The sequence below is a fragment of the Babylonia areolata genome, chromosome 29, assembly GCF_041734735.1.
Source record: "Babylonia areolata isolate BAREFJ2019XMU chromosome 29, ASM4173473v1, whole genome shotgun sequence".
NCBI lineage: Eukaryota > Metazoa > Mollusca > Gastropoda > Neogastropoda > Buccinidae > Babylonia > Babylonia areolata.
The window spans coordinates 10,965,403-10,986,065 of record NC_134904.1 but is presented as its reverse complement, the minus strand read 5'-3'; the positions used below and the strand labels follow the sequence as shown (position 1 = coordinate 10,986,065).

The 20,663-nt window shown below is 39.1% G+C and overlaps 1 protein-coding gene across 1 annotated transcript in view; it reads right to left on the bottom strand.

Annotated features, from left to right (window-relative positions):
* Positions 1–19,999: 19,999 nt before the first annotated feature.
* The window catches only part of LOC143274866 (synaptic vesicle 2-related protein-like), a 31,020-nt gene continuing 30,356 nt past the window's right edge, over positions 20,000–20,663 (bottom strand). The window contains exon 16 of the mRNA XM_076578827.1: positions 20,000–20,486. Coding sequence (XP_076434942.1) covers positions 20,427–20,486 — 60 coding nt within the window. The 3' untranslated portion in view covers positions 20,000–20,426. The remainder of the gene's footprint in view (positions 20,487–20,663) is intronic.

The window sequence follows — 20,663 nt, the reverse complement described above, 5'->3', positions numbered from 1 at the left end:
ACAAATACACTATGTATATAAGTCTACATATATCTGTATCTATATTATCTATATAGATGTATTTATATAAATATACCAATCTGTCTGTCTCTCTCTGTGATAGATATAATTAAAAAATTACACACACACGCACACACACACACACACACGCACGCACACATACACACACATATCTGATCATGTTGGAATAAGGAGACATGTTTGATCATTTTGAATGGTGACCATTTAAAACGTTATTGTATGATAATTTTCTGAACTGGCCTCTCCTGTCCGAAGTCAGTACTTTTGTCTCTGATTATTTTTCTTTGTGGTGACTTTTCAGTTAATGTTAACTTGCTTTCTCTGTAGTGTTTTGTGCTGCAGACTGGATATGCTTTCAATTAATCAGTTAAAAAAAGATTCCAGGTAAAAACTTGACTGTTCTGCGGGACGATTTTGTGAATTTTTCTTTTTTCAACCATTAATTAATTTGAGCTGATTTCTGTTCATGGGTGCTTGTGTTTTATGGTTGAGTGTGGTTCATCGTTTTTGGGGTGTGGCTGTGTATGAATGGGTGATTATCATCGCATTGAGTCTGATTTTAGTTTGTGAAATGCACTATGTATGTCTTTCATTATTATTATTGTTATTGTTATTATCATTATTATTATTATTATTATTAGTTATTATCGTAATCATTATCTTTATTATTATTGCAAACACCTGTGATCAAAATCACTGTGACATTGTAGCATCCCTCTCTAAGCAGCATGGTAATTATGAGGACATTTGGTTTTATAAACATTAACATATCATGTATGTTGATTTTTTAATTAAACATCTTGATAATTATGAGGACATTTGGTTATATAAACAAACATATCATGTACATTGATTTTCTAAACAGCTTTCTATTGATCAGAAGATTTGGTTTTATAAACAAACATATCATGTAATGTTGATTATGTGGTACTGTCCTTTGTGATTGGGACATAGCATCTGTGTAAACAAAGCATATTTTGTATTTGCCTTGTGTGTGTAAACGAGATGAATCTCTGTCATAATCTGGTATAATTTGTTGTTGTTGTTTTTTTTACGTCTGCATGCATCAGCATGGATGTTTCCTTCAAAACCGAAATAAAATGCATCTCTGAACTACATTGTAGCTACATGCACACTCACATGCACACTCACACGCACACAACACATATACTCGCGCGCACACACATACACACAACACATATACATACAACAGACAGACACACAGACACACACACCCCCCCTTCTCCAGATGTCTTCTAAGAGATCTTCGCTGTGAAATAAAGAATATTTGTCGAGTCTTTTGTGAAACTCAAGTGCTTTGCCTCAAGTTTTGTAAATTTTGCCATGTATCGATACGTATATAAAAAAAAAAATGTGATTGTGAAGTATGTGACAGTCTTGAAGATAACATATTTTTCTTCTTATGGTTATGAACTATGTGATAGACTTTACTTTATCTTCCCTCCCACTCACCTGATGTGACTGACTGAATTATATGACAGCCTTCAAAATATTTTATTTCTTCATGTGAAATGTTCAGAAATATTAACGTTATGTTCATGTATTAGAATCTCGGTGTTGTGGTATTTACATTTGTCAAAATGTTGGTTATATCGTTTAATATTTGTGCATAATGGTGTTTTGTTTTCTCCATGTTGTTCTCATTCAGTGTCTTTTAATAAAACAGAAAACAAATTTGGTTTGTGCAAGTGGTCTTATTCTTTGATTTTTAGGATTCTTGAAACAGAAAAACTTCAGTCCTGTCATTTTTACCTTTGTATTTTTATTGAAATCATTATCTTTTTTTTAATGATTTTTCTTTTTTTTGTAGTGCAATGACCATTCCAGTTTGTTTTTTTTATCCATTTTTTCATAAGGAATTCTTACCTTAATGAGTTTTCAAATCAAAACAGTTATCAAAGTTTTTGTTGTTTTTTTGTTTGTTTTTTGTTTTCAAATCAAAACAATTATCAAAGTTTGTTTTTTTTGTTGTTTTTTTTACTTCCAGGGCTACTAAACCAGGTAATAGTTATGACTCAGAAAGCAGATTTGTTGTAATTACATGTTTTGTGATTGGCATGGTATCTGATAAGTTAGCGAAACCTGTACTCCCAAAATTCTACAGTGAACGTGTATAAAAAATGTTTCTGCTAATTCTAACTGAAATGAAGCATTTAATGGGTTCTCAAATGCACACATTTGGATAAAGTGTTTACCAGTTTTATAACACTATCTTTCGTGAAGTTGTATGTGCATTCTATGTCTGAGTTTTATACTTCAAGAGCTTGGCGTTGTAAGATCCTTGTTTTTTCGTTTGGTTTTTGACTAGCTGAAAACAAAAGTTTTAAGTCACCAAGAAGTTATATTGTTAAACCTTATTATAAAAAAAATAATAATAATAATAAGCACAAACACTCAACACACACACACACGGAAAATCAATTAAAAAAAAAAAAAAAAAGTCTACAAAGAGCAGACACAGTCAGCCAGGATTCAGCAGATCTTTACTTTATTGACCATACCAAGTACCAAACTACCAACACAGTACATCAGTTCTGAGCTCCCTCCCCCCACATCAATCATGGAATGCTGAAATAAATTAACCACCCATACAAAGCTGGCGTTGCTGTAAAATCCAATTTATTTCATGTCAGAACCACACAAGCTCATTTGAAGAACCATTTAAAAGACGATGACGAAAATGGAACACAAATGGAATACAAATCTATCCGTTTTATTCTTTTGTAAATAAACTTCACTGATTAACCAGACCTGTTTGAAGTCTTTGCGAAGTAGCTGATATCGACATATTTACCATTAGCGTGCCACAGAATGATAGGGAAACGTGCACCCAGAATAAAATCCACTTAAAACTAACAAAAAATTATTTACACTTGAATCAGGGGGCACGATGCACTTCTGAGAATGTCAGGCATTTCCTGTAGCAATGTCGGATAAATAAACAGATCTGTGTCGTTCTGGTGGGAGTCAGTTGACAGTCTTTCAGTAAGGAACGCACTCCATCAAACACTCTGTTGGAGAAGGAATTTAAAGCAATGGAATGCGATTCATATTCACAAAGTGATCATGATATACTTCAGTGAAAAAAAAAAAGGAATGAAGATCACACTAACTACTAACAATAGTTTAAAAAAAAAAAATAAAAAAAAGCATTTTAATATCACACACAAATATTGCCACAACATTAATCTTTCCAGGAAAAAAAAAAGGGCAGTTACCCCTGACAAAGTTACAAACCCTGTGTGAAATAGGACATGTATCCAGTGAAATCACAGACCTTAGATACAGTTATGTTCAGTGAGATTGTTATTGGTTGTGAAAGATGACCAGTGCCTCTGTGTGTTTTCGTAAGTGTGTGTGTGCGTGTAAGAGAGAGACTAATATTGGAGACCAAATTTACCAGTGACCACTACAGGAGACTGTGCATTGAAAGAAATTGTTTCTAGTCTGACTACATGCCTTTCTGATGATCACTATGGGAATATTTTCTGTTCTAAGCTATCAACACAGTAGTCAATGTTGCTTTCAAAAGAGAAAACACCAAATGCTGTGACTGGGCGATCATTTCAATCTGTCAGAGGCAAAAGTCACTGCATCCCATCACTGCACACTGACATGTGACAGATCAGCACATACTGACATGTGACAGATCAGCGCATACTGACATGTGACAGATCATTGACATGTGACAGATCATTGACATGTGACAGATCAATGCACACTGACATGCGACAGATCAGCGCATACTGACATGTGAGATCAGTGCATACTGACATGTTTGATCAGTGTACACTGACATGCGACAGATCAGCGCATACTGACATGCAACAGATCACTGACATGTGACAGATCAGCGCATACTGACATGTGACAGATCACTGTGTGACAGATCACTGACATGCGACAGATCATTGCACACTGACATGCACTATCCACACCAGGAACGCTGACACAGGTGTGTCTTGAGCAAAGTGTTGAAAGACAGCAGGGGTTGTTCTGAGCATGCACTGACCATGCTTGTACGACTGAACCAAAAAATATATGTTCATGGTGACAAATCACGCACAACGAGGCATCCTAAACCACTCACATTATTCTTCAGTCAGTGAGGAAATGGGCACTTCTGATAGCACCGTATGCTGTCAGAAGGACTATTTGCAACAGTGTACCTTTTGTTCACCTGTTTGCTGGCAAAGTCAGTAGCATAAGCAGCACTGACTTAATTTGTGAACCGTTAAAATGGAGAGAGTCACCACTCTGTTGTTTAATCCTATTAGCAACAATGTCAAATGTGAAATCAATGAGGAAAGACGCATCTTTGCTCTTGCAATTTCCTTGAACTCAGAGAAAGATGGATGTTCACACTGTGTGTTTTTGAATACGCATTGAACGTTTGTACTGACACGGCAAGACAGCATTCCTGCTTTTTGCATCTGCCACTCTCAGCAACAAAGGAACTTAACCCTCTTGTACTCATTCCAGCCACCACCATACACTTTGAAGAGTTTCTGTGTGAAATGTGAATGCAAGAGAGTTAAACCAGAAGACAATGCCAGTTCTGTGTTGTGATTTATTTATTTATTTATCTATTTTTCTTTTGAGTGGGAAGGGGCTTGGGGGAGGTTCAACAGATTCATCATTTCTGCTGAGGGATTCAAAGAGGGGAAGAATATTGAAAATATCAAAGGTTGGACGAAAAGTCTAAGCGACTGCAAAGTCTTGGAGAGCATGCTGAAGGCATTAAAAAGGAGCTGAGCTTTGACAGTTGATGAACGCGTGTGATGAATGAATCACTGTGTGTTTGACATGGTTAGACAGGAAAACAGTATCCAAACTGAACAAAGCAACTTGTGTGTGATTAACATGTGTGTTTGTGTGTTTGCACACACATGGATGTGAACACTCACACAAACGCAACAATAAAATGGTAATACAGTAATACAACCAATAACACATGTCTAAAATGAGAATTGTGGATAGATATTAAAGACAACAAATGAACGGTGACATAATCAACCAAGGCAAAACGACCAAATGATATCACTGTAAACTCTACCATGACTTACACCTCACCCCATCACATCAGTGGCAATGAATATTCAGTGGGAAAATCTTTTTTAAAAATCTTTATTACATCTCTTTACACCAATTACATTCCAAACAATACCCCTCATGTATACAGAATTCCTGCTCATCAGTATACATTGACCCATGTGCTCCCTTATTCCTTTGTGAATAAAAATTAAAGAATGTACCAAAGAAAAACAGTACAAAATAGACCAGTTTTATCACTGTCTAATAATCACTGTACCTGCAATTTTGATTATGTAACTCCAACTTATCTACACATACACAATCCAACAAAAACATGTCAGATCATTAAAGAAAAAGACTAGAAAAAACAACAACAACAAAAAAACAAAACAACATGAACAGTTCAAAAGATGACAGACATTAGAAAAAACAATAAAGATTATACAAATCAATATATTCACTTGAGAATAATAAAATAAGAAAAACATATTTTCTATAAGAAACCTTTGATAAACAAGTTTGTAAAAAAAAAAAAAAAAAAAAAAAAAAAATTACCCAAAGCCTCGCAACTGACACCAAACCAAAGCCAAATATATAGAAGCACAGATAATCGACCACAAAATCTGCATCACTCATTCGAAGAACAACAGCATGCAGAAACATGCACTGCTGATTTGACGGCACACAAGTGTGAACGTACAATGAATGCGCTCACTTTGTTCTGCGTCCATGTCTGACAGTGAGGAATGACGGGACACAGCAACATGCACACTGTGCTGGTGGACATGACAGATCATAGGAACATACGTCATGACATGACATGACAGATCAGGAAGGAATGTCATGACATGACAGATCATCAGGAAGGAATGTCATGACATGACAGATCATAGGAACGTACGTCATGACATGACGATCATAGGAACGTACGTCATGACATGACGGATCATAGGAACGTACGTCATGACATGACGGATCATAGGAACATATGTCGTGACATGACAGATCATCAGGAAGGAATGTCGTGACATGACAGATCATCAGGAAGGAATGTCGTGACATGAGATCATCAGGAAGGAATGTCGTGACATGACAGATCATCAGGAAGGAATGTCGTGACATGACAGATCATCAGGAAGGAAGGTCATGACATGACAGATCATAGGAAGGAAATGTCATGACATGACAGATCAGGAAGGAATGTCATGACATGACAGATCATCAGGAAGGAATGTTATGACATGACAGATCATAGGAAGGAATGTCATGACATGACAGATCATAGGAAGGAATGTCATGACATGACAGATCATAGGAAGGAATGTCCATTCAACCATGTGATCTAAACCTTCCCTCTTTTTCTTTTGAAATGCAACACAGAAAGTCAAAGGCTGATGATATCTATATATCTATGTTATATATGCCCCCGGTATGTATTCAACAAGGTGAAGGATCCTATAGCTTTTTACGGCTGTCGGGGGGCAGAATTTGTGTCCACCGTGTCCAGTGCTCAGCCTAGAAAGCTGGGGGCCGAATCCTCTCCTGTCACCGTTTTAATTTTTCCCAATCAGTCAGGTACCTGTTAACACCTGGCAGGTGTGGAGAAAACTTGGGAGTGATGTGCCTTTCCCGAGGACACACCTACATGCCAAAACGGGGACTTGAACCCCGATCACTGGTGAACACTGGATCAGTCCAGCGCCTGACCTACAGTGCCACAGTACTTACCATTAATATAAAAGCAGCATAAAAAAAAAAGGAAAGTGATATCTTGCAGAGCCCACTGCAACAAGTCCCACAGCCTGAGGCTTTGCAGGCAGTTTCCTTTCTTTCTTGTGCCCACAACGTTGAGCCAGAGGAGGAGTTTGGAAGGAACATGAACATGAGGTCCAAAACCAAGTTGATAACATGATTCAATCACAAAAAAAGGACATCGAATGCATACAACCCCCATGAAGGAATAAAACTTGCAGATCACTTTTGAACAAAAGACAGTGAATGTGTGGGGAAAAAAAAAAAAAAAAAATCGTCATTTTTTTAAAGAAAAAAATATGACAAAATATGACATTGGGTTAAAGAAAAAATAGCAAGATAGCACTAAAAAAAATAACAACCCCCCCCCCAAAAAAAACAAAAAACAAACAACAAAAATGCACACACACCTTTCCCCTAAATGCTTATCAAACAACAAGAAAGATGAAAATATCACACACAAAAAAGGGCAAGAAATCATCCTCAAAGAAAGGTGATGCGTTGCAGAGCCCACTGCAACAAGTCCCACACCCCAAGGCTTTGCAGGCAGTTTCCTTCCTGTCTTGGGTTTGGCAGACTCAGAAAATGTATTCCTCGCTTTTCTCTTTAGTATCAAGTAAACTTAAAATTCATTGTTATTTGAAGTACATTTTCCTGTGCAGTCTTGTAAGCTGCTGGTTTATGCCACACTCTTAAGCACACATTACAGAACTCAACGTACAGGATCTAGGAATGTAATCAAAAGAAATTTGGTTTGTCTGTGATCACAACTCAAATATTAGAGGTAAATTTATATACATGTTCAACTCTAAAGCATATCTACAAATAAAATTCATGAACACTCATTATTGTTCCCTCTGAAAAACTTGAATCATACTAGGCAATGATGGAATGAAAAGCATGCATGCATGCACACATACACAAGCACACACACAAATTGCAGTGGTAAAAAAAATCACCATGCAAGACACAACATTTGTTTATCAAATAAATTAAAACAGTATCAAACTGTATATGATAATTTGTTAAGCACACAATAACTATTTTTTGAAAAAAAATCTCATAAGGTCTCGCAACCTTGCACTCGATATCGTACCAACTCAGAACCCTGGTCTCATGAGACATTGCATCCAATAGCTTACCAGTTCAGAAGCACTGTCAAAAGGACATTGCACATAAATGTTTACATATGTTAAAACAATCTTCCAAGACATTGCGCTCAATTTTTCGAACCTTGACGCAATCTCATACAATCCTGCAACCTCACCCTCAATTTGTTACTAATTTCCCTAGTCTCCAAGCTGTATTGTATTGTACTGAATGAAATTGTATTGAACTGTATTATTTTGTCTTTCTGTTTATCACAACAGAATTATCTGTATAAAATTCAGGCTGCTCTCCCCTGGGAGAGCTTATCACTACAGTGTAATGCCACTCACATTCTCTCTCTTTTTTTTTTTTTTTTGACTGCAAACGTATTTATTTTACTTTCCAAGTGGATCTTTCATAGAATTTTGACAAGAGACAAGGATTCTTTTGCCATGGGCTCTTTTACATCAATAACTATAATGCTAACAATGATCATCACAAACCTACCCACACTACGGACAGAACATCTAATAGAAAACACAACACAAAATATCGGATGCACACCGGAATGAACTAAAGTAACATTGTGGTAGATGTACAGGATCCCACAGCCTTTCTACGGCCATCAGGGCTGCGAACTCACACCCGCTGTGTCCAGCGCTCGGCACAGGGAGGTGTGGACCACTCCTCAACAACGTGGACCCAACACCCAAAACCATTACCAGTACACAGAAAATAAACAATGGAAATGTGGTGCTGTTGCTGTGGTGGAGTATTATTGTTCCCTTCCTTATGTACATTCTAAACCAAATGCATAACAAAGAGACAACCATCATGAATGCATTCAACATAAAGATCGTTTGTAAACAAGAAACTTGGAGTATGTGGGAGGAAAATACATAATTCCAGGAAAAATCAGAAACATGGGCATTACTTGGATGAAATGAACAAAATATACATCTATCATAAACACTCAAAGACATGAATTAAAAACATGAATCTCATTCCTTGTTGAAGATATGAATTAAGAACACAAAATGTTATAAACAAACAAACAAACAAAAAAACCCCCAAACTAGCATTACCACCATTTACCTCTCTCCCTACCAAAATGTAAAGACGAAAGAAAAAAAAAAAAAGAAAAAAAAAAAAAAATCTGCGGTCCCTCCGTTTCCAAAACTGTGCTTGATGCAGATACTTGTAAACATTTGTACATTTATCACAGCAATATTCCAAAGACACACAAATATGGAGCACACGCCCACCAAGACGCAGAACACGTTTGTGACCTTGCTGATGTTGCAGATTCTCACAGTCCAATGATCGATCTACAGGAACTAAGTCATAATTACTTGACTTCACGCTAATGTCTTCAGAATTCTCCGTGAAGGTTGTGTTCATCTGACTTCACTACGACTTTTCTTACAGCGGTGTTTGTTTCAGTTTCAGTTTCAGCTTCAAGGTGGTGAGGCAGACGTCACAGTGACGCAAGTTTTGCCAAAGTTTACGTCTGCCCTGGTTGGACAGAAGGAAACAATTAGTTGGAGGGTGTGCTCTCCCTGCTACACCTCTGTTCTTTTCCAGTCTGTGTTTTTATAAAAACAATGGGAGTTGTTTCCCTGCTTTCCTCCAGAAAGGTGTCCGCATGAAGTTGTATAAATCAATATTGGCATAAACAAAATTTGTGAGGAAAAAAATAGGTGTATGAGTTTTTACATAAGTGCTCACTGAAAGGCCAAAAATGGATGATTTATCTCCCAGGGCTGGGTCACAAAACAATTTCATCAGAACTAAGTTAAGCTAAGCACTGAGAATTGTTCCCAATTCAACGCTAGTTCCAAAGACAAGGGAACACTCTTACCGCTATGCTATGCTAACTTAGCGCTGCAATGATGGTTCATAACCCAGCCCAGATGTATGACGAAGGTGATAAAGGAAAAACCAAAACAAAACAAAACGTGTTTTTGAAACAGAACTACCCAATAGACCAAACAGGAGAATGGCCTATCAAACCAACAACCAAAATTTGAGATGACCACACACAAAAAAGAAGAAAACAAAAAAAAGAAGAAAAAAAAAAAAGAACAGGGAGCAGGTGGGGGGTTGTGGGTATATGTTAGGGGGTGGGGTGCGGAGGGAATCATTCATAGCAAAGGGCCAACATGTAAACATTTCCAGTGTACTAAACAAAAACAGGAGGCTTTCTAATCAACGTCACAGCCCACAAAGCTGAGCCAGAGGAGGAGTTTCGAAGGAGCATGAGATCCAAAACCAAGCTGATAACAAGATTCAATCACAAAAAGAACACTGAATACATACAACCCTCATAAAAGAACATGCAAATCACTTTTGAACAAGACAGTGAATGTGTCGACCAAAAAAAACATGAAATTGTCATTTTTTTAAAGAAAAAAATATGACAAAATATGATATTGGGTTAGAGAAAAAATAGGAAGATAACACCACAAAAAAAAAAAACCACCCACTCCCCACTCTTCCTTCCCCTAAATTCCTTATCAAACAACAAGATGAAAATATCACAAACGAAACAAAAAGGAAAGAAATCATCAATAAATATACATACCAATGCCAACACTGCGGTGCAGAGTACAGAACAAACAATCCTTAACTCGCTAAGCCCTGCGCCAAAGCACTGCTCTGGCATCAAAACTTCGTCTCATTGACAGGGTTTTCACGTTCCTACACAGACAAAAACCGCAAGGAAAAGGGAACTAACTCCTACAGTATTTCTGGATGTGTCCACTCTTTTATCTGGAGGAAGAACAGTGTATCAGGGAGGGTTTGCAGGCACACTTTCAAGGTGAACTTTTCGTCACTCGTAAGAGCGAGAAGTAGGGCATATGACATCGGCAACCCACCACCGTAACTGGCTTCCTGGAGTTTGCACTGCCTTTGTTCAGACAACTTTTCAGCTCAGTTTATAAATGGTTCAGTTTGAATACGTAATGGCAGAAACATAAGAAACACGCTCAAAGTAAACACAGAAGACTAAAGCAAATAATAGGTGTAATTATAAAACCAAATATATCATGTAAACTTGCAAAAGATAGTCACCAAAATTGTTCAAAATCCTTTTGTCAGAAGAGCAATTTCCACAACAAAATTTTAACCTTTCAGTGACCCGGAAAAAAAAAGAAAATGGAGATGTGCATGCGGTCCCCCCCCCCCCCAAAAAAAAAAAAAAAAAAAAAAATCGCGGAACCTCCATGAAAATTAGATGAAAGTGAGTCTGCACAGCCTCCCTTTTGTCAGCATTTTTTCTGCATCATCATGGCTTGGAAACCTGGCGAGGTTGTAAACTACCCTGCGTTGAATTGGTTAATGATGTGGACAAGAGACTACCCTGGGTTGAACTGGTGAATGATGCGGACAAGAGACTACCCTGGGATGAAGTGGTTAATGATGTGGACAAGAGACCACCCTGGCATGAAGTGGTTAATGATGTGGACAAGAGACCACCCTGGCATGAAGTGGTTAATGATGTGGACAAGAGACCACCCTGGCATGAAGTGATTAATGATGTGGACAAGAGACCACCCTGGCATGAAGTGGTTAATGATGTGGACAAGAGAAATTCACATGTGGTGAAGGGAGCAGGTCACAGTCACGGACAGGTGAGAAACAAACAGGATGCACACCATAGAAGCTTGACCCTGGTAAAGCCTCACCAAACACTTCACAGAGTGACACTGTCTGTCACTGTTGTCCAAGTTTTGACACCTGCCAACAGGCACAATAGCCGAGTGGTTAAAGCGATGGGCTTTCAATATGAGGGTCCCGGGTTTGAATCTCGGTAACGGCGCCTGGTGGGTAAAGGGTGGAGATTTTTCCGATCTCCCAGGTCAACATATGTGCAGACCTGCTCATGCCTGAAACCCCCTTCGTGTGTATACCCAAGCGGACCAAATACCGCACGTTAAAGATCCTAATCCATGTCAGTTTTCGGTGGGTTATTGAAACAAGAACACACCCAGCATGCACAACTTTGAAAATGTAGTATGGCTGCCTATTTGGTGGGGGGGAAAAAGCTGTTACACATGTGAAAGCCCACTCGTGTACCTACGAGTGAACATGGGAGTTGCAGCCCACGAACAAAGAAGCATGCCGATCAGGTCAGCCACAGTGTACAAAAACAACAACGCTCTGTGCTGTATGCAACATGCTGACATGCAACCTGTTGTCAACTTTGGCATGGGGAAGGCAAGAAAAAGCGCAGCAGGATGAAACACTTGATCGCGAATGGCTTAAATCAAGACTGGCTTATTCAAGTTAAAAGAAAAAAACAGATCAGAAACAGTACTGAGAAATCTCACATTGTTTTTTTAGGTGTTTTTTTTTCAATTCAAGATACAGGAAACTTTTTTTTTTTTTTTTTTTAGTGCAGAGCCTATCCGTAATCTTACTAGAGGTAGATGAGTGCATGTCTTCAGCCATGATTTAAAACACAGATCACAAACAGTACTGAGAAATCTCACGCTGTTTCTTTTTTAGGCTTTTTTTTTTTCAATTCAAGATACAGGATACACACTTTTTTTCTTCTTTTTTCTTTAGTGCAGAGCCAATCTGAAATCTTACTAGAGGTAGATTAGCGCATGTCTTCACCCATGATTTAAAACACAGATCAGGAACAGTACTGAGAAATCTCATTTCTTTTTTAGGCTTTTTTTTTTTTTTCAATTCAAGATACAGGACACATTTTTTCTTTTTTTCTTTTTTTTTATAGTACAGAGCCAATCTGAAATCTTACTAGAGGTAGATTAGCGCATGTCTTCACCCATGATTTATCAAAGTAATGGTGCATCAATTGTTGAATCATTTTCTTCCACGTAGTCCTCTGACATGACGTTAAACATGTATCCACCGATCAAGATCATAACTAAAGTGATATTAAACAGGTTTAATCAACATACACAGACCAGTTTTGCTCAACCTGAGCATACTCAGAAAGAACAGGATTCTGCTGCTCCAAAGAAAACCCATCTAAACTTTTTTTTTTTTTTTAGGTATTTACCTGCAGCTTTTGAGGCATGAAACTTTCAAAGTCAAATAACTCTTTGATGTCTGAAGAATGAGACATGCTGTACTGGCAAAAGACAGTCCAAATGCTTATTCATAAAACGGTGCCAAAATATATAAACTTAAAAATTCTGATGTGGATCAGTCTAGCTTTGGGCCACTCAATTACGGTTGTATATTTTCACCTAAACTTTCAAGGCTATTTTTACTCAAGCACAGATGAACCACATATTGACAAACCAGTCTGAATTTTCACCAGTGACAGAACTCTAAAGCATGCTGAAAGAACACGCTGTCAAAGAATTTTCTCTCCCCTCCCTCCTCACATACACAAACGCACACACAAACTACAGAGCAGATGTCAAGTTTCTTAAGCAAAATAAAACAAAAATCACAAAAAATGTGAGAACCGAAAAGATATGCAGTTTTTAATAAAAAACGTGTCTCGAGATCCTTACTACGTATACAATTACGTTAACCTGACAACAAACTGGCAAGGCGAAGCAAACATGATCAAGGCAAGGCTACAGGACTTGTGAAACATCCAGAAAGGGAAAAGAAATTCCATGACTGCTGATAACTATGAAAGAAACAAAAAGCTGCAATAAACTAAGTAACTCAATGCTGCAACTGACATTTCAAAAGCAAACAGAAGTGTGCACACAGCATTAAACATCCTTCAATAAAACAGACGTTACATAAAGAGTCAGGTGCAGAAACACACAACGTCATAATCTCAGAGTCCCAATGCACAATCTGTTGGAATGGAAGCAAAAGGATACAGGCATAACGTGTGAATAAACACGGCATTGGACTTTCAATCCGAGGGTCCAGGGTTCACTCATGGAATCAGCACCTGGTGGATTAAGGGTGGAAACTGGTTTTCCCCATCTCCCAGGTCCGGTTTCCCCCATCTCCCAGGTCCAGTTTCCCCCATCTCCCAGGTCTGGTTTCCCCCTTCTCCCAGGTCTGGTTTTCCCCATCTCCCAGGTCTGGTTTTCCCCATCTCCCTGGTCCGTTTGTTTCCCATCTCCCTGGTCCAGTTTCCCCCATCTCCCAAGTCCGGTTTTCCCCATCTCCCTGGTCCGGTTTTCCACATCTCCCAGGCCCGGTTTTCCCCATCTCCCTGGTCCGGTTTTCCCTATCTACCAGGTCCGGTTTTCCCCATCTACCGGGTCCGGTTTTCCCCATCTACCGGGTCCGGTTTTCCCCATCTACCAGGTCCGGTTTTCCCCATCTACCGGGTCCGGTTTTCCCCATCTCCCTGGTCCAGTTTTCCCCATCTACCAGGTCCGGTTTTCCCCATCTACCGGGTCCGGTTTTCCCCATCTCCCAGGTCCAGTTTTCCCCATCTCCCAAGGTCCAGTTTTCCCCATCTCCCGGGTCAACGCGAGTGCTGACCTGCTGATGCCTTCATTCCCTTCAGGGGCAAGCACTTGCAGAACATCAGTTAAATGATGTTAAAGATCCTGTACTCCAGTCTTCAATAGGATACGGCAAAAATCGAACATACCCAAATTGCCTAACTCCCCCCCCCCCCCCCACCTCATCCCCCTAAACAGAACAGGGCTAAAAATGGTCATTCAAGTAAAAAGCACACACCACACATGTGAGTGAACATGGGAGCTGCAACCTATCATCACAGCTAGAAAGAAAAAAAAGAAATACCCTTCCGACAATAATGGCAGCGGATTATGGTTGTGGTTTTTGTCATTTTGTTTTGTTTGTCTCCTTCAAACACAGAAATATCAAGAGGGAATGGTGTTTGCCTCATTCCAGTCCCTCCTCCAACACCACCAGCCAATCAGAATGCCTGTAACTTCTTGAATCAACAGGCACCTGAAATAAAGACAACTGAGGATTTAAAAAAAAAAAAAATCCACGAACAGGCTAAAAAAACCCAAACAAAAAACAAAGAAGAAAAAAAACAAAAAAGGGTGAAAGACAAAGAGGAACATGTAAAGTGCATTAAAGAAAAATCAGATGAGAAATTAACACAAAACGAAAAATTAACGAAAGGTGGAGACTGACTGAAAACAGAACACAAAGGGAGACTACCCTGCAATAAATGACACACCCAGCTGCATGGCACCCACAACCTGTGAACACAAGAAGAAAATTTTGACAGTCTCCAATACAGATCTAACAAGCTGCACATCCCAACCCCCCTGTAAACAAGGGGACAGATGCAGTGCAATCCTGTACACAAGTGCAACCCATAATGCATGAAATACTGAGCAGATCTTATCAAGAGTTTGTGAAAGCATGACTCGACTGAAGCATGAAGCAAAAGGCATCACTGTTGTTAGCTTGTTTCTCCCCGTCTCTCCAGAGAACAGTTTCACTCCGATGGAGAATCTTCAAATAGGCAGAGATTCCAAACCCTCTCAACTATTTTTAGGAACAATTCCTCTTTTTTTTTCCCTGAACATTTAAAGTTTCACTCAATTAGAGCTTCAAAATTGCTGAGATTCCAAACCATCAACTATATTTAGAAACATCTTGTGAATTAAAAAAAAAAAAATAGTAATAATCTGGAAGTGTTTTAGAGACACTCAGATCCTCAATTCATCAGTCCACTAAACACAGGTTCCATGTGAACATGTACATGACTGTTTCTGGCTCCATCGCCCAAAACAAGTAATGTGACTAACTATGACTACCCCAATCCCCACACTCAGTACACTACCGGGTGATCCCAACACTCAGCTTTTATCACAGACTGACATAACTTTACAAATGGGCCGACAGCAAAGTGAGAGCTGCATTATCTTTTTGTCTGCATTATCAATGTTTTCTCCATTGCAATGGGAAATGATTTACAGTTTAGTCTTTTGTGAAGGACTATGACTTTCAAACTAGGAGGCAAAAATCAATTGCACTGGCTCTTCGTGCTGCAGCCTTTGGGGTTTGTGTGCCTTAGCGAATCATCTCAACGCCGACTGTCCTAAAACCCTCCTGGCCAAGAAAGTGGGGATGTAACTTGGGCAAGACACTCTCCACTGTAATCAAATTCTTGCCCAAATAGTCGGGACACCAGATGCGTTCTCTGCTGTTCTAATGGCAATAGTGGACCGCGACTATCATACATACATACATACCGGGGGATTAGACAGTGAAACGTCCTTCCAGCTCACAACAGGAAAGCAGGTGGGTGTGGCCAGCTCAGGGAATCAGACAGTGAAACGTCCTTCCAGCTCACAACAGGACAGCAGGTGGGTGTGGCCAGCTCAGGGAATCAGACAGTGAAACGTCCTTCCAGCTCACAACAGGACAGCAGGTGGGTGTGGCCAGCTCGGGTAATCAGACACTGAAACGTCCTTCCAGCTCACAACAGGACAGCAGGTGGGTGTGGCCAGCTCGGGGGATCAGACAGTGAAACGTCCTTCCAGCTCACAACACCAAAGCAGGTGGGTGTGGCCAGCTCGGGGAATCAGACAGTGAAACGTCCTTCCAGCTCACAACACCAAAGCAGGTGGGTGTGGCCAGCTCAGGGGAATCAGACAGTGAAACGTCCTTCCAGCTCACAACACCAAAGCAGGTGGGTGTGGCCAGCTCAGGGGAATCAGACAGTGAAACGTCCTTCCAGCTCACAACACCAAAGCAGGTGGGTGTGGCCAGCTGGCAAAACATGAATGAGGAACAATTCTGACATTGGCATTAACATTGTGACAAACTGTGGCTGGTCATAGCAAAACATGATGGAATCTAGACAGATGGCATCACTGAATATGAACAGCTACAGTTTTATCATAAATCATCAACCAGTCAACATTCTTTTTTTCGTTTTTTTCTTCTTCTCTGTCAATGAGACTTTTCCTTTCTGCCAACATTTTTCATTTCTATTTTTCCCTTCGCTTTTTTTTCTCAATGATGTTTTTCTTTCCCATCTCTCTACTTCCTAAACAGCTTTCAAATGCGGTAAATAAAAGCAGGAAATAGACAAACAATTCAAATCAACAGAGAGAGAAAGAGAGAGACAGTCAGTCAGTCAGAGAGAACGAGAGAAAACAAAAGATAACATGAACAGAGAAAAAAAAAAACATATTGGAATGTTACAAACATGTACATAATATAAAATTCATGAAGTAATATTCTGGAATGAAATGAGGTTTTGTATATATTTAAGTGATCAATAGCAAAAAGTGGCAAAACTCAATCCACAACACCACTGAAGTGTATAGCTTTTGTTAAAGAAAGACATGAGAATAGAAAAAAACAACCCAAAAACCCCATAAAAAAATCTACATTTGTGGCAAACTGGAGAAGACAAATTAGTCACACACCTTGTTATACGTGTATTATTTTCTAACGTTCTGCCAGTGGGCTTGTTCAATAATACAGTGATGATTTTATACCCTGACTGCTCTTAAACTGTTAGCCTGTTTCTTTTAAAACAAGTAGAAAAAAAAAACCAAAAGGGGTGGGGGGTGGGAAGAAAATCAAGCCATAAGTCATTTTCCAATCCTGCCACTGATATTTGAAAAAAAAAAAGAAAGAAAAAAGTTGCCTGCAGACCGGACAAATTTTCAATGCAGTTGCTAACGTCCAGTCTTGTCTCCAGTCTTTTCCTCAGTCCAAATGGGTGGTATTTGCTCACATCCACGATAGCAATTCACACCCTGCACCCTCTGACAGTTCAAATGGTTTAACCGCTGGGCTGTTGTGACTGTTAGCTTTCTAAAAAGAAAATGGAAAAAAAAAGAAAAAAAAAGGCAACCGTGCTGAAAATGAGTGGCTGAAATGTGATGTGAGTTAGCATGCTGTGTTCTGATTACAGTTCTCTGTTGTTCAGTTACATTTGCATTGCACTGCGTTATGTTGCGTTGTGTTGCGTTGCATTGCATTGTACTGTATTACAAGAAACTTAGCCGTATGAAGGGCACAGGAACAGGAGTCATAATGGCTGCCAGAAAAAGAGGGCGCTGACCAGCGGGACAAAGGGGAGGTTACCTACTTCCGGGAGGTTATCGGCCGTAGTTACTTTCGTTTTTCTCCGCATAGGCGGATATTAGTTTGCACAGGACAGGAATGTCAGACCCCTGCCGGAGTCTGCACTAGTTGGGTCACGGTTAAGTATGTGTAATTAAAATTACTTTTTGTCAAAAGATTTCTCTGTGTGAAATTCTGGCCGCTCTCCGCAGGGAGAGCATGTCACCACAGTGCAGTGCCACCTTTGTCTTTCTTGCTTCAGTCAGTGCGTCATCTTCGCTATCAAAGTGGAACTTTCTGCAAACATTTTGCCTGGGACAACGTTTTTGTTGCCATGGGTTCTTTCACGTGCACAAAGTGCATGCTGCTGCTGCACAAGGGACCTCAGTTTATCGACTCATCTGAATAACTAGCACCCAGACCATCACTCAAGGTCAAGTGCATGGGAGAGGCTAAAAAAAAAAATCCTTGTGTGCATACAGGACTCGAACCTGTGGACACTTGCTTCCTAGTCAGGCACATTACCACTGGGCCACTGCTCCACACAGTGTGTGACGGACGTGTGCCGTCAGTGGAGATGACCATCACATCGTCCCTGTAACACAGCTCACCGTGTTGTCCATTCCCACAGGCATCTCATCAGGGTGTTTTGTCTCCTCAGGACCCATCCAACCACTGCAAACTGCACACTGCCTGTACAAGTCACAGGTCAACTATCACAGAGGCAGGTCGGCCATTGGTAATTTTGTTGTTGTTGAAAACTTTGACCGCTTCCTTCAGTTAATGTACTGAGTAGCTATGTGGGAAATCATCACATATCACTGGAAAACAACTGCTTGCTTTCTCATCATGGACACAGATTTACAAACACCTATTATTATGTCATTTTTCAAGCATCACAACATCAACCACAAGGAAGAAAAACAACCCACAATCTTTTTTCTGACATAACACAAGAGCAATTTTTTCCTTCTTAAGTTACATATGGTCAAACAAAATATAAAGAACCACCATTTCCGAATCTTAATACCCCACCATTTCAGAATAATGTACCCCTTTTCACAAACACACTGTCAGGTTAACAAGTTGATCCACTGAAACACGAACTCCACAGATGAACAACCAATAGATCTGCTCCCAAAATAACAAACACTTCTGGAACATACAATCCATGAAATAAAAATCTGTATTGCAATATTGCTATGTTCAAACAAAACCTGAACTAACATCACAGACACAATCTTCAAGACCGAGGAAAAAACAAAGGCAGTGCTTCTGAACAAACTATACCATTTCCACAAGTTAAAGGAAAAATTTTGTTGTGCAATCAATTAAATATCATTATTTATACATCATCACAATTCTTTTGGTTTTTACAAATATAACATTTTGTTTAAAGTAATGCACCGTAATAGAGAACACCACATGCTGTCATAACACTGCAAAATTTTGGTCCACCAGCAATCAAACCCTAAGAGAAGAACGACAGTAACTGAATGAGACAAAAACACTAAGTGCTAAGCTTTCAGTAACATTCACAAATTTATGTTTGCTTTGGACAAGACATGATGAAAGTAAACTAATAATCTAAATAATAACTCTCCTGAAATCATAAAACGTTTTGTTCTAGGCAAGACATGATCAAACACAAATTAACTATTTAATAAATAAAACTTTTCCTGAAATCACAAATAACTTATTCTCTCCCATTATTAAGATATACGGGTTACAAAGTCCAAGACACGTCACAAAAAATCCAAAAAATTCACATCCACACAGAATCAATATTCTTCTTCATCACCATCACACCGGTTAACAAATCACAAACAATAAGCATGAAAACTTTTTTTTTTTTTTTTTTTTTTTTTTTAAATGGCAGACCAACAATTTTCATTTCCTACTTCCCATACAAAAAAAAAAAAAAAGAAGAAAAATCAATGTGTGCGAATGTAGGGGGGTGGGGGGAGAGGGAAGGAGAGAAAGCTAAAACAAGACAAAACACATGACAAAACAGAAAAAAAACCACAAAAAAACAACCAAAACACTTCACCCTGTACCTCACAAACATCACACATAAAAATACCAACAACACAACCAGACAGAAACAAAAAAAAAACAACAAAAAACAAAATCATTCTCCTCATTTGAAAAAAACAACAAAAAAAAACAAAAAAAACACCTCCCTCGCCCAACAAAGTATCAAGAGATTCATACCTTCGCAACAAGCAGACCAAAACAGTAACCGACTTGGAACAGACAGACTCATTTGCAATCCATCATAGGAAATATCTCAATGGATGCGACATACACAGATATATATATATATATATATATATATATATATATATACATATATCTTCCTTTTAAGTGAAGCTATGAGGACAGCCAAAGTAGCAGACATCGTGACGAACAAGACTGTTGAAAATATCATAGAAAATATCTGCTCTGAACACAGCGTTGCCGGAGGAAGCAAGCTGCAGGCCAAGTGAGCCGTTCTGTGTAGGTGGGTCAGAGGTATGCAACTGTTGCCCAAGGGAAGGTTATTCTCCCCTCTCCGTCTCGGCATTGACGACTTTGGCGGCAACTTCCGTACTGATGTCCTGTGAACAGTATACACGTCTATCAACTAACATCAGCCTCTTATTTTTCTTCTCGGTATTTAAAAAAAAAAAAAAAAAAAAAAAAAAAAAAAATTGTCAAATGATCTGCATACTGTCGCATGCACAAAATGAACTGAACAACGAATGAAAGATATGAAAGAAAAGCATACATAATGC